Here is a 23,821-nt window from a genome sequence, read left to right on the forward strand (position 1 = left end):
AATAAAATATAAAGTATTTTAAAAATTATCATCCATAGTGATAAAAATAGTTTCGTTTCTTCTAAACCTTATTATTTTCGGTGCAATTTTCACTTTTTGTTGAATATTACATGCATTAATAACAAGAACAAATTTATAACGGCTCATTTAAATTCGTTCTTGACAAGATGGCTTTACGTGAAGAAAAGTAATGTTTTTAAAATGATTTATTTAGAAATATTTTTTTCAGTGTTTAATTGTTATTAATATGTAATGGAATTATAACTTCGTATGCCAGTGTTAGTAATATAAACGTTGTTTTATAAACATTTCGGATGCCGTGTTGCAATGTCAAACAATGTTTTAATAAACACATGGCATAATTCGAAGGTTTCTAGTTTAATTTTATTTCTAAATAATGGAATTTTCAGCACATGGTAAACCACACAATTATTGAAAAGCGGTAGTTATTAGACCGAGAGCCTAGTTCAATAAGTTTTCAAAATTCTTCAGTTTTAATATCTCAAGAAGTTTCATGCTGCTCCATCTATAGTTTAGTAACAGCATTTCAGTTTATTTCAAAGTTCTAAACCGAAACGCTCGATAAAAATAAATAAATCTGTAATCTCGCTTCAAAGTTCCTTTAGAAAGTTAGAAGTAATGTGTGTTCGAAGTTGAACTTCGAACTTATTTCTGAAGAATCTTGCAACATGGTATAGGTTTTCGTCTAAAGACAACATTTCCACAATGTTTATGTTTCCGACTAAGGTGAAACTCTCCTTTAATGACTTTATGACATATTATTATAAAATAATAGCTGACATTCACTTCTCATGCAGCTTTACAGATTGATATCGATACTAAACGAAAAACGATGTATTTTTTAGCGTGGTTTATTTTAATTTCCTGTTTAAAAAACAGCACCGTTTATAAACACCTCAAAACACATTAGAATTTCAATCTAAATTCACTTAACCTTTAAAATCAGACTTTTACATTAAACTTTTTGTAAGTTAAAGTTTTACAATTTTTTTTATTTCAAGTTAATTTAAAACTGTACAGGGTGGTTCAAATTCGATGTTCGAATAGGCTAACTCGGAAACTATAAGAGTTAGAAAAAAAGTAGCTTACATGTCATGATCTCGTTTTTCGAGAAACTGCTAGTGCCGAAAACCTCAAAGCGCTATCGTCTTTTGTTTTTCCCCTAGAGGCCAAAATTGAAAATATCGTAAAACCAACAAGTGCAATTATCTTGGTTATTATTATAGGTGGAGTATTATAACTAAGACATTATATGGACAGTTTTTTACAGAGAATTTCATGACGTAGCCAAAAAAAATTTTTTGGTTTTAGATTGTGACATATCATGACAATTGACAGCTTTTGTTTAATTGAAATAAATAATATGATCGTAAACTGTTCCAACCCTGCTTTAATATTGTGTTGTTTCAACTCCGAGGTGCTAAATTCGACACGGAAAGTTCCTGATGCGGAAGATACGAGACACGCTGTATAAATTTGCTTTAAATTGGTTTTTATTTCATGATGATATCTCAATTCGTTCTTGAGATACATTTTTTTAAAATTTATTCTTCATATATGTTACAACTTAACATGCAGAGTTGTATTTAGAAAATCATAACAACGATGATTATGCAGAATAAGAAATTATTTATGGTGCATTAAATCTTTATTAAATTTGCTTTAAATTGCTTTTTATTTTAAAACGATATCTCAATTAGTTTCTGAGATACGTAAAGATTAATTATCGTAACATTATGTTTACGATTATGCAAGGTTGAGTTTAAAAAATCATAACTCCGAAATTAGAACATTCCAAGAAATGATTTTCAAAATATTAAGTGCTATATAAATTTGCTTTAAATTGCTTTTTATTTCACCAGGATATCACAATTCGTTTTTGAGATACGTAAAGATCAATTATCGTAATAATTATGTTTAAGATTATGCAAGGTTGATTTCAAATAAAAATATCTCCGAAGTTTGAAGATTCCAAGAAGTGATCTCCAAAATGTTAAGTGCTATATAAATTTGCTTTAAATTGCTTTTTATTTCATCAGGATATCTCAATTAGTTTTTGAGATACGTAAAGGTTAATTATCGTAACAATTATGTTGAGCTTATGCAAGGTTGATTTCAAAGAATTCTATCTCCGAAATTTGAAGATTCCAAGAAATAATCTTCAAAATATTAAGTGCTATATAAATTTGCTTTTTATTTCATCAGGATATCTCATTTAGTTTTTAAGATACGTAAAGATTAATTATCGTAGCAATTATGTTGAGCTTATGCAAGGTTAATTTCAAATAATCCTTTCTCCGAAATTTGACGATTCCAAGAAATGGTCTTCAAAATATTAAGTGCTATATAAATTTACTTTAAATTGCTTTTTATTTCATAACGATATCACAATTAGTTTTTGAGATACAGCTTTCTTAATATCTGTTTTTAAAATTTTTGGTAATCAAACATGCCAAGTTAGGCTCAAAAACTAAGAAAATAAGAAATTATTTGTGGTACATTAAATCTTCATTAAATTTGCTTTAATATGTTTTTTATTTCAACTTGATATCTCAATTCGTTCTTGAGATACGATCTTTTAAACTTTATATTTCATATCTATAACAATCAACATGCAGGGTTGGGTTTAAAAAAATCATAACAACGATGTTTATGGGAAATAAGAAATTATTTATTGTACATTCAATCTTCCTTAAATTTGCTTTAAAATGTTTTTTATTTCAACTTGATATCTTAATTCGTTCTTGAGATACGATCTTTTTAAATTTATATTTCATATCTATAACATTTAAACATGCAGAATTGGGTTTAAAAAATCATAACAACTATGTTTATGGGAAATAAGAAATTATTTATGGTACATTCAATCTTCATTAAATTTGCTTTAAATTGTTCGTTATTTCAATTTGATATCTCAGTTCGTTCTTGAAATACGATGTTTTAAAATTTATATTTCATATCTATAACAATCAAACATGCAGATTTGGGTTTAAAAAATCATAACAACGATGTTTATGGGAAATAAGAAATTATTTATAGTACATTAAATCTTCATTAAATTTGCTTTAAAATGTTTTTTATTTCAACTTGATATCTCAATTCGTTCTTGAGATACGATCTTTTAAAATTTATATTACATATCTATAACAATCAAACATGCAGAGTTAGGTTTAAAAAATCATAACAAGGATGTTTATGGGAAATAAGAAATTATTTTTGGTACATTCAATCTTCATTAAATTTGCTTTAAAATGTTTTTTATTTCAACTTGATATCTCAATTCGTTCTTGAAATACGATCTTTTAAACTTTATATTTCATATCTATAACAATCAAACATGCAGATTTGGGTTTAAAAAATCATAACAACGATGTTTATGGGAAATAAGAAATTATTTATAGTACATTAAATCTTCATTAAATTTGCTTTAAAATGTTTTTTATTTCAACTTGATATCTCAATTCGTTCTTGAGATACGATCTTTTAAAATTTATATTACATATCTATAACAATCAAACATGCAGAGTTAGGTTTAAAAAATCATAACAAGGATGTTTATGGGAAATAAGAAATTATTTTTGGTACATTCAATCTTCATTAAATTTGCTTTAAAATGTTTTTTATTTCAACTTGATATCTCAATTCGTTCTTGAAATACGATCTTTTAAACTTTATATTTCATATCTATAACAATCAAACATGCAGGGTTGGGTTTAAAAAATCATAACAACGATGTTTATGGGAAATAAGAAATTATTTATGGTACATTCAATCTTCATTAAATTTGCTTTAAATTGTTCGTTATTTCAATTTGATATCTCAATTCGTTCTTGAAATACGATCTTTTAAACTTTATATTTCATATCTATAACAATCAACATGCAGAGTTGGGTTTAAAAAATCATAACAAGGATGTTTATGGGAAATAAGAAATTATTTATGGTACATTCAATCTTCCTTAAATTTGCTTTAATATGTTTTTTATTTCAACTTGATATCTCAATTCGTTCTTGAAATACGATCTTTTAAACTTTATATTTCATATCTATAACAATCAACATGCAGGGTTGGGTTTAAAAAATCATAACAACGATGTTTATGGGAAATAAGAAATTATTTATGGTACATTCAATTTTCATTAAATTTGCTTTAAAATGTTTTTTATTTCAACTTGATATCTCAATTCGTTCTTGAAATACGATCTTTTAAACTTTATATTTCATATCTATAACAATCAAACATGCAGGGTTGGGTTTAAAAAATCATAACAACGATGTGTATGGGAAATAAGAAATTATTTATGGTACATTCAATCTTCATTAAATTTGCTTTAAATTGTTCGTTATTTCAATTTGATATCTCAATTCGTTCTTGAAATACGATCTTTTAAACTTTATATTTCATATCTATAACAATCAACATGCAGAGTTGGGTTTAAAAAATCATAACAAGGATGTTTATGGGAAATAAGAAATTATTTATGGTACATTCAATCTTCCTTAAATTTGCTTTAATATGTTTTTTATTTCAACTTGCTATCTCAATTCGTTCTTGAAATACGATCTTTTAAACTTTATATTTCATATCTATAACAATCAACATGCAGGGTTGGGTTTAAAAAATCATAACAACGATGTTTATGGGAAATAAGAAATTATTTATGGTACATTCAATTTTCATTAAATTTGCTTTAAAATGTTTTTTATTTCAACTTGATATCTCAATTCGTTCTTGAAATACGATCTTTTAAACTTTATATTTCATATCTATAACAATCAAACATGCAGGGTTGGGTTTAAAAAATCATAACAACGATGTTTATGGGAAATAAGAAATTATTTATGGTACATTCAATCTTCATTAAATTTGCTTTAAAATGTTTTTTATTTCAACTTGATATCTCAATTCGTTCTTGAAATACGTCGTTTCCGGTACAATTTCGATTTTATCTGAAGAAGACGGCGAAACTCCGATTATTTCTTTCACATCCGGCACGGTAATCGGCGAAACTTCCTTATTTTTATCATCGAAATCGACGAATTTCGTTCAATGCCAAACTTTATTATTATTTATTAACTTAATTATTTGTGGTACATTAAATCTTCATTAAATTTGCTTTAATATGTTTTTTATTTCAACTTGATATCTCAATTCGTTCTTGAGATACGATCTTTTAAACTTTATATTTCATATCTATAACAATCAACATGCAGGGTTGGGTTTAAAAAAATCATAACAACGATGTTTATGGGAAATAAGAAATTATTTATTGTACATTCAATCTTCCTTAAATTTGCTTTAAAATGTTTTTTATTTCAACTTGATATCTTAATTCGTTCTTGAGATACGATCTTTTTAAATTTATATTTCATATCTATAACATTTAAACATGCAGAATTGGGTTTAAAAAATCATAACAACTATGTTTATGGGAAATAAGAAATTATTTATGGTACATTCAATCTTCATTAAATTTGCTTTAAATTGTTCGTTATTTCAATTTGATATCTCAGTTCGTTCTTGAAATACGATCTTTTAAAATTTATATTTCATATCTATAACAATCAAACATGCAGATTTGGGTTTAAAAAATCATAACAACGATGTTTATGGGAAATAAGAAATTATTTATAGTACATTAAATCTTCATTAAATTTGCTTTAAAATGTTTTTTATTTCAACTTGATATCTCAATTCGTTCTTGAGATACGATCTTTTAAAATTTATATTACATATCTATAACAATCAAACATGCAGAGTTAGGTTTAAAAAATCATAACAAGGATGTTTATGGGAAATAAGAAATTATTTATGGTACATTCAATCTTTATTAAATTTGCTTTAAAATGTTTTTTATTTCAACTTGATATCTCAATTCGTTCTTGAAATACGATCTTTTAAACTTTATATTTCATATCTATAACAATCAAACATGCAGGGTTGGGTTTAAAAAATCATAACAACGATGTTTATGGGAAATAAGAAATTATTTATGGTACATTCAATCTTCATTAAATTTGCTTTAAATTGTTCGTTATTTCAATTTGATATCTCAATTCGTTCTTGAAATACGATCTTTTAAACTTTATATTTCATATCTATAACAATCAACATGCAGAGTTGGGTTTAAAAAATCATAACAAGGATGTTTATGGGAAATAAGAAATTATTTATGGTACATTCAATCTTCCTTAAATTTGCTTTAATATGTTTTTTATTTCAACTTGATATCTCAATTCGTTCTTGAAATACGATCTTTTAAACTTTATATTTCATATCTATAACAATCAACATGCAGGGTTGGGTTTAAAAAATCATAACAACGATGTTTATGGGAAATAAGAAATTATTTATGGTACATTCAATTTTCATTAAATTTGCTTTAAAATGTTTTTTATTTCAACTTGATATCTCAATTCGTTCTTGAAATACGATCTTTTAAACTTTATATTTCATATCTATAACAATCAAACATGCAGGGTTGGGTTTAAAAAATCATAACAACGATGTTTATGGGAAATAAGAAATTATTTATGGTACATTCAATCTTCATTAAATTTGCTTTAAATTGTTCGTTATTTCAATTTGATATCTCAATTCGTTCTTGAAATACGATCTTTTAAACTTTATATTTCATATCTATAACAATCAACATGCAGAGTTGGGTTTAAAAAATCATAACAAGGATGTTTATGGGAAATAAGAAATTATTTATGGTACATTCAATCTTCCTTAAATTTGCTTTAATATGTTTTTTATTTCAACTTGATATCTCAATTCGTTCTTGAAATACGATCTTTTAAACTTTATATTTCATATCTATAACAATCAACATGCAGGGTTGGGTTTAAAAAATCATAACAACGATGTTTATGGGAAATAAGAAATTATTTATGGTACATTCAATTTTCATTAAATTTGCTTTAAAATGTTTTTTATTTCAACTTGATATCTCAATTCGTTCTTGAAATACGATCTTTTAAACTTTATATTTCATATCTATAACAATCAAACATGCAGAGTTGGGTTTAAAAAATTATAACAACGATGTTTATGGGAAATAAGAAATTATTTATGGTACATTCAATCTTCATCAAATTTGCTTTAAATTGTTCGTTATTTCAATTTGATATCTCAATTCGTTCTTGAAATACGATCTTTTAAAATTTATATTTCATATCTATAACAATCAAACATGCAGATTTGGGTTTAAAAAATCATAACAAGGATGTTTATGGGAAATAAGAAATTATTTATGGTACATTCAATCTTCATCAAATTTGCTTTAAATTGTTCGTTATTTCAATTTGATATCTCAATTCGTTCTTGAAATACGATCTTTTAAAATTTATATTTCATATCTATAACAATCAAACATGCAGATTTGGGTTTAAAAAATCATAACAACGGTGTTTATAGAAATTAAAAATTTATTTATGCCACACTAAATCTTTATTAAGTTTTCTTTAAAACGTCTTTTATTTCATCCTTAAATCTCCATTCGTTTTTGAGATACGATTTTTTGAATTCTTAAAATCTAAAACGATCAAATTTTAATCTGTCACCTATCAAAACAATATGAAACTGTCCGCTGATCTTTTTAGAAGAGATAAATTAAAGTATATTGATGATGATACAACAACAGCAGTAGAACAAATTTGTTATAAACCCCTCGAAGTAAAACCATGGTTAGTAATTTTTCAACTGCAATCAGAACCAGTTTGGTATATAACATTATCTATAATCACTTACATTATGGTTTTGGATTGTCTTTTTAGCGCGATTAATTTCCAGTGTACAAATCGAAGTCGAGGTAAAAAATTAATACGAAATAACGCTTTTTATATGACATTTTTTTATTTTAGAATTATATATGATAATTGACGCCGTTTATGTAGTCGATTTAATGTTAGCGGCTGTAGTAAAATTTGCAAAACGATTAAAATTAACTCAATCAGAAATCACAAGACGACCGTCATTTGTGGTAATATGCGATATTTACTCATTAATACCCCAAGAATTACTTTATTCTGGTAACGAGAATTATTTGTGTGTAATGAGAGTGAATCGAGCGTTTAGATTCGTTCGATTGGGTTATATGCTATATAAATCTTATAATCATATAAGCAGGCATATTTTGATGTACATCGTTGATTATTCTTTGTTATTTACTTTACTTGGATTTATTAGATTTTGTGTTTATTGCACAATGGCTTGTGGGGGAGAAATTTGTGTAAAATCGGCGTGTGATGCTAAAAATTTTTTGAGAGGATTAATATCATCAATGCAACATATTAACGAACGAAGAGTTGAAAACCAATTATATTACACTCTTGTATGGGCTGTTTATATATTATGTACGGTTTCTTTGGGATTTTTTTTCCGAGGTTTATTCACTGTTCATTTAATTCGTCGAGGTACACATCAACACATTTATATGTATCGCCATAAATTGGTGCGACTTAGAAATAAATTATTTAACATACCTGAATATATAAGGAATTCGGCCGAAAAGGGGTTTAAAATATATTGGGAACAATGTCGTGGTTATTCAAGAAGCAAAAATATTTTTATTATTTTATCCCCGGTGATGTTTTCTGAGATATTAATGGATATTAGTTGGCCCGCTTTTAAACATTCGAAATTATTTAGAAGTATGAATTTGCCGTTTTTGCGAGAAGTCTCGTTGTATATGGAACAAATTTATTTATTACCCGGCGAGATTATTTACAGAAAAGGGGAATTAAAACAAAAGATGATTTACGTCGTTTCCGGTACAATTTCGATTTTATCCGAAGAAGACGGCGAAACTCCGATTATTTCTTTCACATCCGGCACGGTAATCGGCGAAACTTCCTTATTTTTATCATCGAAATCGACGAATTTCGTTCAATGCCAAACTTTTTGTCAATTACACATTTTAGAACAACAAAAATTGTCGAGGATTTCCTCCAAATTTCCTTACGAGTATAAATCGATGAAATCAGCGATTTACGACCGATTTAATTACGCGATTGAAAGTAATAAAATCGTTGCTGGGGTAAAAAACAGTTTGGATTTAAATAAAAGGAATATTGATTTTCATACAACGTTTTGGTTAAAAAACATTTTGCATTGTTTATTATCGACGAGTGCTGAAGCGGCGGCGCGCCACGATTTTCAAAATATTCATTTAATGCGGGAATTTAAAGAAGACGATTTAAGAAATTTGTTATTTTGCGCGAATAATTTGGATATGTTGGTTATTGCGGAAAGAATGAACAAAACTCAAGACACGAATTTCGCAAGATTAAAATTTCCGTATATCCTACACGAAAGTTCGTTTATTTTGAAACTTTGGGAATTATTCATTGTGATTTGGACCTTAGTTTTTTCTTTTGCAATACCCTACATGGTTTTTGCCAGCGACTTTTTACCAACGTGGTATTACCCTTTAATTCTTTTTGGGACTTTTGTGTTTATGGTTGATATTTATATACAGATATCGACTACGATTAAAACTCCTTCTGGGGTTATGAACACTTTGAAGAAAATAACAACGGTTCGATTTCAATCGTTTGGTTTTTGGTTGGACATTTTTTCTTGTTTGCCTTTTGAGGTTTTTAACCCAATCGCGGTTGAGGAATTAACGTCGAAAAGTGTGTCAATGATGCATTTAAACCGGGTTTTGAAGATATGGAGGATTGCGAGGTTATTTTCGGCTTGGATGAATAGCTGCACGGCGAATCACGTCGTGGTTATTTATTGCCAATACACTTGGATTTTTTCTTATGTAACTTTTAGCCTTTTTATGTATTTAAAGCACACGAATCCTGATTCGGATTTGTTGCATCTCATTTATATAAGCGCCCAATGGGCTAGAGGATTAGAGTTTACTTTAACTGGTTATGTTAAAAACAACACGATTTATACGCTTATTCAGGAATATGTCGGGTTAACAATCTTATCGTTTTATGGCTCAATTTCTTATATTCACGTAATTAAGCATTTCAACGTGTTGAGGGTGCAAGAAATTAGCGCGGGGTTGATTGCGATGGTTAAAAGGAGCAATTTGAAGGCTTATTCCCCAAGGATTATTAATTATTTGTTGGTGCAATGGCATTCAAATCGTTGTTACCACCTTTACAATGCCAACACACAACCTGTTTATTTCTCAAAAACCACATTAGCCGAAACTATCGATACGATGTACGGGGATCAAGTCCGAAAAATTTCTTTTTTCCAATATCTAAGCGATAATTCCATTTATAACTCGTGCGATATAATGACCGTTTTAATTTTTGCCCCAAACGAAATTATAACTTACTACGGGGGAATCACAAGTTATAACTACATAGTTATAAACGGTATAGTTGAGATGATTAACTCCCAAGGAGAGCAAATTAAAATCATAAAAGACGTTTTTGCTTGTAATTTAATTGAGGTGATGTTGCAGATGCCGAATGCGCATACTTTTAGGGCGATAACCCATTGTATCGTGTTGAGATTTGATCGGACGAAATTTTTTCGGAAATTACTTTATTGCAAGGAAGATTTTGTGAATGTTAAAACGACGTTGAAAGCAAGTACTGATATTAAAATCGCTTTAATTGATATGACTAAAGATGCACCAAGCGAAATAGAAGAAAAGGAGCATGAAAAAAAGAATTTTTTCGTGTATCCTTTGATGATGGAAAAAGATAGCTTCCAAGAATACGATTTTTTTATCCATTACGATCGATTATACCCTTTCGAGTTTTTAAGATACTTCTTTTTGCGCCTTACAATCATTCCGGATGGGACTTTTTTGTATGTGTGGCAATGGATCAGATCAGTTTTCGTTTTATTAACAACGATTTGTTACTTCGTTCCTGTTATAATCGTGGAATACGCTTGGATACTCAACGTTTTAGACGTTCTTGCTTTAATCGACATTTACATCCGTTTACACGTTTGTTTTTACGATAAAAATGGGCTTTTAATAACTCACCCCTTACAAACCGCGAGGAATTACGCCAAATCGGGTTTATTAGTCGATATATTCTCAATAATCCCATTTCGATACATGTTCACCGTTAAACGAGATTGGGGTTTAATGTTAGTAAATATTAACCACTTTTTGCAACTCCACATTTATTTACAACAAATGAAATACATCCGAACCGATATAGTTAAGCCAGTTTCGAAATGGTACAGCTTATTTTACGTCCCGTTCATTTTGGTTTTATGTAACGGAATGGGGATGTTAATTTTTACGTTGGAATGCACGATAAGTGAGGATTCTAACGAAAATAATGGGATTTATGTTGGTTATACTTGCATTAAAGATTCGATTTTGGAGAATTCGCCTTCTTTGAAGCCAATTTCGTTAACTCGCGCTCATTTGTATTACGTTTATATAAGCACCGTTTTAATGACGAACGTGTCGTTTCAAGGACCAATTTTAAACTCGGACGTTGCTAAATTGTTCTTTATAATTGGACTGTTTGTGAGTTTATACGTAGGAGTTAAATTAATCGGACAACTTCAACAACTTCATTTCTTCGGGCAAAACGAACTGTTAGAGAATCAAATCGCCATGAAACATTTAAAAAAACATTTAGACACGACGATTCGCGACTCTAAATTACGAAAAACGATTATAAGAACGTTCGAATTGAAATGGTTGCGATTACAAGAGCAAGGCGTTTTTCGGTTGGTTGCGCCGTTTACTTTGGCTTTAAGAACCGATATTTTGTTTCAATTTTATGGGAAAAAGTTGGTGAATAATTCGCCTTTTTTTCACGACTCCTCGCTTTTCTTTAAAAATATTTTGCCGCTTTTAAAGTTCGATTTGATTATGAAAGGGGGATTTTTGCAAACGATTAATGATATCGGCGATTATCTTTGTATAGTTTATCAAGGTATGGCTGATGTTTTAGCGCCGGATGGGACAACTCTTCAAACGTTGCAAGCTGGGAGTATTTGTGGGAATATTTCATCGACGCAATACGCAAGGTTAAAATTAAGCATCGTCGCTACAACTCACGTCGAAATTTTGTTATGCAAAACTCGAGTTTTCATTAATTTATTGCAATATTATCCCGAATTACTTCGAGAATTTGAAATGTTACGGGCGAAATACATTTATTACGTCCCAACGCAACCTGGAATTGTAAGAATTAACGAATTGGAGAACGCGCAACGTTCGAAAAATGTCTTTGTGAGAGTTTTAGAACCAAATAGTCATTTCGTAATAGTTTGGACTTTAGCTTTTCTTATTTTCGCCTGTTATTTCGGCGTGATTCTCGATATTTATCAAATAGGATCTGGCGATTACAGCATGACGGTTTTTACAATACAATACGTTTCTGATTTGATGTATTTGGCGCACTTTTTATTGCAAGATAGAGTAGCTTATGAAAATGAATGGGGTTACATGGTTTACAATGTGAAACAAATAAAAAAACGAAATCGCGAAAACAAATTTATGTTAATGATAACGATTATTAGCATATTTCCTGTTGATGTTTTAATTTATACATTAAACGTTGTTTTTACTAATAACAACAGTTTTAACGGCATTTATAGACTAAACCGAACTTTGAAAATAGCTTATTTAATCAAATACATTCAAATCAAATCCAGAAAATTAGATGTTAACTTATTTTTATTAAAACTAAGTAGTATCTCGCTTTGCTCGTTCTTAATTGTAAATGTTTATGCGAGTATTATATCTACTATTAGTTGTACGATTAAACCAAATCTTGCCCCGGAAATTCCTAGTTGGGATGAAAGAGCTGAATGGACTTCGGATGTAATATTTTTGGAACATTTACCTTTTCTTCATATCGTTTGGTCTGCTTTTACAGTTTCGCAACAACAAAATTATGTACCTCAAGGAACGATTTTAATTATTCTTTTCATTTTTACAATGATTAGTGGTTATTATTTTTACATGGCTGCTTGTTGCGAAGTTTTCAGCATAGTTAATGGTGTTTACGTTAAGAAGGGACAATATTTAAAACTTTACTACCACATCAAATACTTTTTGCTCACTCAAAATCTTTCGGCATCACTTCGAATGAAATGTATAAGTATTTGTAGCGCTTTATGGATTAATTGTGAGGGGGAAATGTCTCCAAGACTTTTAGAAGAAATGTCTCCTTATTTGCGAGACGCCACAATGAATTGTGCTTTTAAATTTTTCGTTGGTGCTCATCCGATTTGGGATCAATGTCATAATGATTTTATTAGACAAGTTACTCAAAAGATTCGGTATAGAATTTATTATCCGGATGAATATGTGCAGTTTAAAGGTGCTATTGATAGAACGATGTATTTTATTTTTGATGGGGAAGTACACAAACTTATGGATGAATACATGAATAACGATAAAATAGAGGAAATTTTGTACAAAGGTGATTCTTTTGGGATAGAACAAGGATTGCAAAAAAGAAAAGCTCACGACTATTCTTATCGATGTAAAAGGACTTCTACGATTTTATGCTTACATTTATTCGAATGGGAATATTTACTAAAATTTTTCCCTGCTTCAAGACAAATTTTATTCAACAGAATTATAAAAGGAGAATATTTTTAATTTTTAGATATTAATTTTATTCATTTACAATATTTTTAATTTAATAATAAAAATATTCTTAATTATCCTTCTTTCTATAATTTTTGTAATCAATGTAAATGTTTTAATTTGATTTTATCGCATTTATTATGGTATTGAAGATACTAAGAGATATTTTTCAGTTCCTAAAAATCAGTAAAGTAAAATTGAAAAGAAATAGTTTATGGATTATGTTTTTGCGATAAATTATAAACAATTTTTATTAATATTATTTGCATCCACAACTTTTAATTTTTGAGATAAAAAACATTTTGTTGTTAAATGTATCTAATTTGAAATATTTCGGATTTTGAATTCGCTACGTTCTCGTTGGTAATAATTATGGTTGAATTATAACTGCTTGTGGGTAATGTTTTATTAGCTTATTGCTAACAATTTTAATCCAAATATTTTTTTCCTAGCATTTATAGTTTTTGAGTTATAACAAGAATTCTTATCCAAAAACATCAATTTGTAGATTTGGATATTTTATCGTTTATAACTGAAAATGCGAAATAATTAAAAGAAAATCGCTTATGAATTATGTATTTGCGATGTATTATAAACAATTTTTATTAATATTATTTGCATCCACAACTTTTAATTTTTGAGGTAAAAAACATTTTGTTGTTAAATGTATCTAATTTGAAATATTTCGGATTTTGAATTCGCTACGTTCTCGTTGGTAATAATTATGGTTGGGTTATAACTGCTTGTGGGTAATGTTTTATTAGCTGATTGCTAACAATTTTAATCCAATCATTTTTCTCCTAGCATTTATAGTTTTTGAGTTATAACAAGAATTCTTATCTAAAAAACATCAATTTGGAAATTTGGATATTTTATCGTTTATAACTGAAAATGCGAAATAGTTAAAAGAAAATCGCTTATGAATAATGTATTTGCGATGTATTATAAACAATTTTTATTAATAATATTTACAACTGGTGTGAAGTTATCCATAAATCCCAGCAATAAACTTAAAACATTAATAATTCCGTAACCAATACGATTTGGGTAACCAAATTTCACACACAGGTCACTCTTACCCTCAAGAACAGCTAACCACCCCCATTTGGTAAAAAAAAAATTTTTCAACCCTCACCCCCGAAAAAGGGATGTTTTCGCCCTGATGGGCACCTTCGAATTAAACGAAATTCTACCACATAATAGAACACACTTCTAAGTATTTTTTATCAATTTTCAAAACACCGTAAGCCCTAACGGTTTTCGAGAAAAAAAATCAGTATTATAAACCGCGGATGGGACTTTAGGGGTGAATTTGATCCCGTTGGGCACCTTCAAAATTGATGAAATTTTAGGATGATGTAGAGGATGCCTTTAGCGATTGAAATCAACCATCCAAACACCGTAATGTATTACGGTTTCCGAGAAAAAAAATGTGTTATTAGACACTATAGGTATACAGCGCGGCGCGGACTTTGGGGGTGAATTTGACCCCGTTGGGCACCTCCAACATTGACGAAATTTTAGGATGATTTAGAGGATGCCTTTAGCGATTGATATCAACCATCCAAACACCGTAATGTATTACGGTTTCCGAGAAAAAAAATGTGTTATTAGACACTATAGGTACAGAGCGCGGCGCGGACTTTGGGGGTGAATTTGACCCCTGTTGGGCACCTCCAAAATTGACGAAATTTTAGGATGATTTAGAGGATGCCTTTAGCGATTGAAATCAACCATCCAAACACCGTAATGTATTACGGTTTCCGAGAAAAAAAATGTGTTATTAGACACTATAGGTATACAGCGCGGCGCGGACTTTGGGGGTGAATTTGACCCTGTTGGGCACCTCCAAAATTGATGAAATTTTAGGATGATTTGGAGGGCGGACTTTTGATAGAAAAAAAACTTTTGATAGAGAAAGAAATTTATTATATTAATGGTCTGTTTTACTTATAATTAAATTGTGTAATGGATTGAGAATATGATTATAATTACTTGCTACCGCGTTCCAGACCGTTTCCAACCCTTGTTCATTTAAGTAAATGCCATCCCTGTGTAGAAATTTGTATTAAATACATAAGAAAAGAAACATTTTTACGTTTTGTTACCCTTCCATCATGGTTCTGTTAACAATTGCTTCAATGTCGGTACAATTGATTTGCTTTTCAGCACAAAACCGTCGAATGTAATGATTGATTTCCTATAAAGGCATGGATAGTATTTATTTATAGCATGACAGAGAAGTTATAATATCTTACGTTCACAGACTCGAAGTTTTTGCAGGGAGGAATTGTGCAAATTTGTATTCCTTTAGGATTTAAGGAAAGAAGGAAGCGGAAGAGGTGAGAATATTGGGACTTCAGTTGGGATGGTGATGTTTTATGGAGTATATCTTTAGTTCTTATCATTATAACGATATGACGTTCAACAATATCTCCACAAAACCAAGGGTAACATGTTTTTGGAATACACTTTGCGCGCCGCAAAAGTTTTAGTATTGTTTGACCGCCTACTGCTAAGTCGAGGAAATATTTTCCGTTGCTTGACTGTTTTGGTTGTCGTCCTAAAATATATACCATTAGTAGGAATTAATTTCACATCTGTTAGAACAAATACTTTGTAGTTAGTTCTAGTACGTAGCATTCGGCAAAAATTACTATCGCCCAAAAACAGTAATTTCGTCGACATCTTCACTGGTCACTGGTTTTAACAAGAGATAACTAGAACAGCTGATCTCTGCAATAGCTGAGGAATCTTTATATATTATAAGTTTACTCCTCACCTTTCGGGCAAAATCTAAAAAATGTGTATGACGCTCTAAAACAACACCGAATAAGTCGGCAACTATTTTCCCGGAATGCACTTATAATGCAAAAAATATGGACATATTTTTTCCTTAATACCTGCGCCTTTTGTAACTGCACGTGGCGGAGTTCTTACCCTTTGCCAGTAACGACTAAAAGCCCATAAAACTACAAAATGCCTTTCTTAACAAAATTTATTTTTTCCATGAAATATTAAGAGTTTCGCAGTTTTCATAATCTATTAAAATCGCTAAAGGCACCTACTATCTGCTCTACATACGTGTACAATTTAATAACGAAATTGTTTCTCTGAAGCCGTGGTCGGTGTTTGGATGGTCGATTTAAATTGCTAAAGGCATCCTCTAAATCATCCTAAAATTTCATCAATTTTGGAGGTGCCCAACGGGGTCAAATTCACCCCCAAAGTCCGCGCCGCGCTGTGTACCTACAGTGTCTAATAACAAATTTTCTTTCTCGGAAACCGTTATACCTTACGGTGTTTGGATGGTCGATTTAAATCGCTAAAGGCATCCTCTAAATCATCCTAAAATTTGATCAATTTTGGAGGTGCCCAACGGGGTCAAATTCACCCCCAAAGTCCGCGCCGCGCTGTATACCTATAGTGTCTAATAACACATTTTTTTTCTCGGAAACCGTAATACATTACGGTGTTTGGATGGTTGATTTCAATCGCTAAAGGCATCCTCTAAATCATCCTAAAATTTCGTCAATTTTGGAGGTGCCCAACGGGGTCAAATTCACCCCCAAAGTCCGCGCCGCGCTCTGTACCTATAGTGTCTAATAACACATTTTTTTTCTCGGAAACCGTAATACATTACGGTGTTTGGATGGTTGATATCAATCGCTAAAGGCATCCTCTAAATCATCCTAAAATTTCGTCAATTTTGGAGGTGCCCAACGGGGTCAAATTCACCCCCAAAGTCCGCGCCGCGCTGTATACCTATAGTGTCTAATAACACATTTTTTTTCTCGGAAACCGTAATACATTACGGTGTTTGGATGGTTGATATCAATGGCTAAAGGCATCCTCTAAATCATCCTAAAATTTCGTCAATTTTGGAGGTGCCCAACGGGGTCAAATTCACCCCCAAAGTCCGCGCCGCGCTGTATACCTATAGTGTCTAATAACACATTTTTTTTCTCGGAAACCGTAATACATTACGGTGTTTGGATGGTTGATTTCAATCGCTAAAGGCATCCTCTAAATCATCCTAAAATTTCGTCAATTTTGGAGGTGCCCAACGGGGTCAAATTCACCCCCAAAGTCCGCGCCGCGCTGTATACCTATAGTGTCTAATAACACATTTTTTTTCTCGGAAACCGTAATACATTACGGTGTTTGCATGGTTGATATCAATGGCTAAAGGCATCCTCTAAATCATCCTAAAATTTCGTCAATTTTGGAGGTGCCCAACGGGGTCAAATTCACCCCCAAAGTCCGCGCCGCGCTGTATACCTATAGTGTCTAATAACACATTTTTTTTCTCGGAAACCGTAATACATTACGGTGTTTGGATGGTTGATATCAATGGCTAAAGGCATCCTCTAAATCATCCTAAAATTTCGTCAATTTTGGAGGTGCCCAACGGGGTCAAATTCACCCCCAAAGTCCGCGCCGCGCTGTATACCTATAGTGTCTAATAACACATTTTTTTTCTCGGAAACCGTAATACATTACGGTGTTTGGATGGTTGATATCAATGGCTAAAGGCATCCTCTAAATCATCCTAAAATTTCGTCAATTTTGGAGGTGCCCAACGGGGTCAAATTCACCCCCAAAGTCCGCGCCGCGCTGTATACCTATAGTGTCTAATAACACATTTTTTTTCTCGGAAACCGTAATACATTACGGTGTTTGGATGGTTGATTTCAATCGCTAAAGGCATCCTCTAAATCATCCTAAAATTTCGTCAATTTTGGAGGTGCCCAACGGGGTCAAATTCACCCCCAAAGTCCGCGCCGCGCTGTATACCTATAGTGTCTAATAACATATTTTTTTTCTCGGAAACCGTAATACATTACGGTGTTTGGATGGTTGATATCAATGGCTAAAGGCATCCTCTAAATCATCCTAAAATTTCGTCAATTTTGGAGGTGCCCAACGGGGTCAAATTCACCCCCAAAGTCCGCGCCGCGCTGTATACCTATAGTGTCTAATAACACATTTTTTTTCTCGGAAACCGTAATACATTACGGTGTTTGGATGGTTGATATCAATGGCTAAAGGCATCCTCTAAATCATCCTAAAATTTCGTCAATTTTGGAGGTGCCCAACGGGGTCAAATTCACCTCCAAAGTCCGCGCCGCGCTGTATACCTATAGTGTCTAATAACACATTTTTTTTCTCGGAAACCGTAATACATTACGGTGTTTGGATGGTTGATTTCAATCGCTAAAGGCATCCTCTAAATCATCCTAAAATTACGTCAATTTTGGAGGTGCCCAACGGGGTCAAATTCACCCCCAAAGTCCGCGCCGCGCTGTATACCTATAGTGTCTAATAACACATTTTTTTTCTCGGAAACCGTAATACATTACGGTGTTTGGATGGTTGACATCAATCGCTAAAGGCATCCTCTAAATCATCCTAAAATTTCGTCAATTTTGGAGGTGCCCAACGGGGTCAAATTCACCCCCAAAGTCCGCGCCGCGCTGTGTACCTATAGTGTCTAATAACACATTTTTTTTCTCGGAAACCGTTATACCTTACGGTGTTTGGATGGTTGATTTCAATTGCTAAAGGCATCCTCTAGATCATCCTAAAATTTCATCAATTTTGAAGGTGCCCAACGGGATCAAATTCACCCCTAAAGTCCCATCCGCGGTTTATAATACTGATTTTTTTTCTCGAAAACCGTTAGGGCTTACGGTGTTTTGAAAATTGATAAAAATACTTAGAAGTGTGTTCTATTATGTGGTAGAATTTGGTTTAATTCGAAGGTGCCCATCAGGGCGAAAACATCCCTTTTTCGGGGGTGAGGGTTGAAAAATTTTTTTTTTACCAAATGGGGGTGGTTAGCTGTTCTTGAGGGTAAGAGTGACCTGTGTGTGAAATTTGGTTACCCAAATCGTATTGGTTACGGAATTATTAATGTTTTAAGTTTATTGCTGGGATTTATGGATAACTTCACACCAGTATATTTACATCCACAACTTTTAATTCTTGAGATAAAAACCATTTTGTTGCTAAATGTATCAAATTTGAACAGTTTCGGATTTTAAATTCGTTACGTTGGTAATAATTATGATTGGGTTATTACTGCTTGCGGGTAATGTTTTATTAGCTTATTGTAAACAATTTTCAGCCAAACATTTTTTTCCTAGCATTTATTGTTTTTGAATTATAACAAGAATTCTTATCCAAAAACATCAATTTGGATATTTGGGTATTTTATCGTTTATAACTCAAAATGCGAAATAGTTAAAAGAAAATCGTTTATGAACTATGTTTTTGCGATCTATTATAAACAATTTTTATTAATATTATTTGCATCCACAACTTTTAATTCTTGAGATAAAAACCATTTTATTGCTAAATGTATCAAATTTGAACAGTTTCGGATTTTAAATTCGTTACGTTGGTAATAATTATGATTGGGTTATTACTGCTTGCGGGTAATGTTTTATTAGCTTATTGTAAACAATTTTCAGCCAAAAATTTTTTTCCTAGCATTTATTGTTTTTGAATTATAACAAGAATTCTTATCCAAAAACATCAATTTGGAGATTTGGGTATCTTATCGTTTATACTAAAAATGCGAAATAGTTAAAAGAAAATCGTTTATGAATAATGTATTTGCGATGTATTATAAACAATTTTTATTAATAATATTTGCATCCACAACTTTTAATTCTTGAGATAAAAACCATTTTGTCGCTAAATGTATCAAATTTGAACAGCTTCGGATTTTAAATTCGTTACGTTGGTAATAATTATGATTGGGTTATTACTGCTTGCGGGTAATGTTTTATTAGCTTATTGTAAACAATTTTCAGCCAAACATTTTTTTCCTAGCATTTATTGTTTTTGAATTATAACAAGAATTCTTATCCAAAAACATCAATTTGGATATTTGGGTATTTTATCGTTTATAACTCAAAATGCGAAATAGTTAAAAGAAAATCGTTTATGAACTATGTTTTTGCGATCTATTATAAACAATTTTTATTAATATTATTTACATTCACAACTTTTAATTTTTGAGATAAAAAACATTTTGTTGTTAAATGTATCAAATTTGAACAGTTTCGGATTTTAAATTCGTTACGTTGGTAATAATTATGATTGGGTTATTACTGCTTGCGGGTAATGTTTTATTAGCTTATTGTAAACAATTTTCAGCCAAACATTTCTTTCCCAGCATTTATAATTTTTGAATTATAACAAGAATTCTTATCCAAAAACATCAATTTGGAGATTTGGGTATTTATCGTTTATAACTCAAAATGTGAAATAGTTAAAAGAAAATCGTTTATGAACTATGTTTTTACGATCTAGTATAAACAATTTTTATTAATATTATTTGCATCCACTACTTTTAATTTTTGAGATAAAAAGCATTTTGTTGTTAAATGTATCAAATTTGAAATATTTCGGATTTTGAATTAGATACGTTCGTTGGTAATAATTATGGTTGGGTTATAACTGCTTGTGGGTAATGTTTTATTAGCTTATTGCTAACAATTTTAATCCAAACATTTTTCTCCTAGCATTTATAGTTTTTGAATTATAACAAGAATTTTTATCAAAGAAACATCAACTTGGAAATTTGGATATTTTATCGTTTATAACTGAAAATGCGAAATAATTAAAAGAAAATCGCTTATGAATTATGTATTTGCGATGTATTATAAACAATTTTTATTAATAATATTTGCATCCACAACTTTTAATTCTTGAGATAAAAACCATTTTATTGCTAAATGTATCAAATTTGAACAGTTTCGGATTTTAAATTCGTTACGTTGGTAATAATTATGATTGGGTTATTACTGCTTGCGGGTAATGTTTTATTAGCTTATTGTAAACAATTTTCAGCCAAAAAATTTTTTCCTAGCATTTATTGTTTTTGAATTATAACAAGAATTCTTATCCAAAAACATCAATTTGGAGATTTGGGTATCTTATCGTTTATACTAAAAATGCGAAATAGTTAAAAGAAAATCGTTTATGAATAATGTATTTGCGATGTATTATAAACAATTTTTATTAATAATATTTGCATCCACAACTTTTAATTCTTGAGATAAAAACCATTTTGTCGCTAAATGTATCAAATTTGAACAGCTTCGGATTTTAAATTCGTTACGTTGGTAATAATTATGATTGGGTTATTACTGCTTGCGGGTAATGTTTTATTAGCTTATTGTAAATAATTTTCAGCCAAACATTTTTTTCCTAGCATTTATTGTTTTTGAATGATAACAAGAATTCTTATCCAAAAACATCAATTTGGATATTTGGGTATTTTATCGTTTATAACTCAAAATGCGAAATACTTAAAAGAAAATCGTTTATGAACTATGTTTTTGCGATCTATTATAAACAATTTTTATTAATATTATTTGCATCCACAACTTTTAATTTTTGAGATAAAAACCATTTTGTTGTTAAATGTATCAAATTTGAAATATTTCGCATTTCGAATTAGATACGTTCGTTGGTAATAATTATGGTTGGGTTATAACTGCTTGTGGGCAATGTTTTATTAGCTTATTGCTAACAATTTTAATCCAAACATTTTTCTCCTAGCATTTATAGTTTTTGAATTATAACAAGAATTTTTATCAAAGAAACATCAACTTGGAAATTTGGATATTTTATCGTTTATAACAAAGTGCGAAATAGTTAAAAGAAAATCGTTTATGAACTATGTTTTTGCGATCTATTATAAACAATTTTTATTAGTATTATTTGCATCCACAACTTTTAATCTTTGAGATAAAAAACATTTTGTTGTTAAATGTATCAAATTTGAAATATTTCGTATTTTGAATTCGCTACGTTCGTTGGTAATAATTATGGTTGGGTTATAACTGCTTGTGGGTAATGTTTTATTAGTTTATTGCTAACAATTTTAACCAAAACATTTTTCTCCTAGCATTTATAGTTTTTGAGTTATAACAAGAATTCTTATCAAAGAAACATCAATTTGGAAATTTGGATATTTTATCGTTTACAACTGAAAATGCGAAATAGCTAAAAGAAAATCGCTTATGAATAATGTATTTGCGATGTATTATAAACAATTTTTATTAATAATATTTGCATCCACAACTTTTAATTCTTGAGATAAAAACCATTTTGTTGTTAAATGTATCAAATTTGAACAGTTTCGGATTTTAAATTCGTTACGTTGGTAATAATTATGATTGGGTTATTACTGCTTGCTGGTAATGTTTTATTAGCTTATTGTAAACAATTTTCAGTCAAACATTTTTTTCCTAGCATTTATTGTTTTTGAATTATAACAAGAATTCTTATCCAAAAACATCAATTTGGAGATTTGGGTATTTTATCGTTTATAACTCAAAATGCGAAATAGTTAAAAGAAAATCGTTTATGAACTATGTTTTTGCGATCTATTATAAACAATTTTTATTAATATTATTTGTATCCATTACTTTTAATTTTTGAGATAAAAACCATTTTGTTGTTAAATGTATCAAATTTCAAATATTTCGGATTTTGAATTCGCTACGTTCGTTGGTAATAATTATGGTTGGGTTATAACTGTTTGTGGGTAATGTTTTATTAGTTTATTGCTAACAATTTTAACCAAAACATTTTTCTCCTAGCATTTATAGTTTTTGAGTTATAACAATAATTCGTATCAAAAAACATCAATTTGGAAATTTGGATATTTTATCGTTTATAACTGAAAATGCGAAATAGCTAAAAGAAAATCGCTTATGAATAATGTATTTGCGATGTATTATAAACAATTTTTATTAATAATATTTGCATCCACAACTTTTAATTCTTGAGATAAAAACCATTTTGTTGCTAAATGTATCAAATTTAAACAGTTTCGGATTTTAAATTCGTTACGTTGGTAATAATTATGATTGGGTTATTACTGCTTGCGGGTAATGTTTTATTAGCTTATTGTAAACAATTTTCAGTCAAACATTTTTTTCCTAGCATTTATTGTTTTTGAATTATAACAAGAATTCTTATCCAAAAACATCAATTTGGAGATTTGGGTATTTATCGTTTATAACTGAAAATGCGAAATAGTTAAAAGAAAATCGTTTATGAACTATGTTTTTGCGATCTATTATAAACAATTTTTATTAATATTATTTGTATCCATTACTTTTAATTTTTGAGATAAAAACCATTTTGTTGTTAAATGTATCAAATTTCAAATATTTCGGATTTTGAATTCGCTACATTCGTTCGTTGGTAATAATTATGGTTGGA

At 30.1% G+C, this 23,821-nt stretch overlaps 2 protein-coding genes and 1 long non-coding RNA gene across 4 annotated transcripts in view; 2 read left to right on the forward strand and 1 right to left on the reverse strand.

The window, feature by feature from the left end:
• The window catches only part of LOC111424143 (ankycorbin), a 98,621-nt gene that overhangs the window by 14,902 nt on the left and 59,898 nt on the right, over nucleotides 1-23,821 (forward strand). The window lies entirely within an intron of this gene.
• Nucleotides 7,592-13,649, forward strand: LOC111424186 (uncharacterized). The gene is made up of 2 exons (XM_071200264.1): nucleotides 7,592-7,834; nucleotides 7,887-13,649. Exons 1-2 carry the CDS (start codon nucleotides 7,600-7,602, stop codon nucleotides 13,580-13,582), a joined length of 5,931 nt encoding a protein of 1,976 aa, XP_071056365.1. The 5' UTR covers nucleotides 7,592-7,599; the 3' UTR covers nucleotides 13,583-13,649.
• LOC111420687 (uncharacterized) lies at nucleotides 15,477-16,784 on the reverse strand. 2 transcript variants are annotated; one of them, XR_011641958.1, is made up of 4 exons: nucleotides 16,187-16,783; nucleotides 15,829-16,133; nucleotides 15,679-15,770; nucleotides 15,477-15,621 (listed from the first exon to the last, which is right to left on the reverse strand). It is a non-coding gene; the product is annotated as an uncharacterized lncRNA (long non-coding RNA). The 2 variants fall into 2 exon arrangements; XR_011641957.1 differs by having other exon boundaries at nucleotides 15,829-16,784.

This window comes from Onthophagus taurus, chromosome 11, assembly GCF_036711975.1.
Source record: "Onthophagus taurus isolate NC chromosome 11, IU_Otau_3.0, whole genome shotgun sequence".
Classification (NCBI taxonomy): domain Eukaryota; kingdom Metazoa; phylum Arthropoda; class Insecta; order Coleoptera; family Scarabaeidae; genus Onthophagus; species Onthophagus taurus.

Coding starts and splice junctions, on each gene's coding strand:
- LOC111424186 (XM_071200264.1), top strand. CDS start 7,600: ATGAAACTGTCCGCTGATCTTTTTAGAAGAGATAAATTAAAGTATATT. Junction 7,835..7,886: donor GTGTACAAATCGAAGTCGAG/GTAAAAAATTAA, acceptor TTTTTATTTTAG/AATTATATATGATAATTGAC.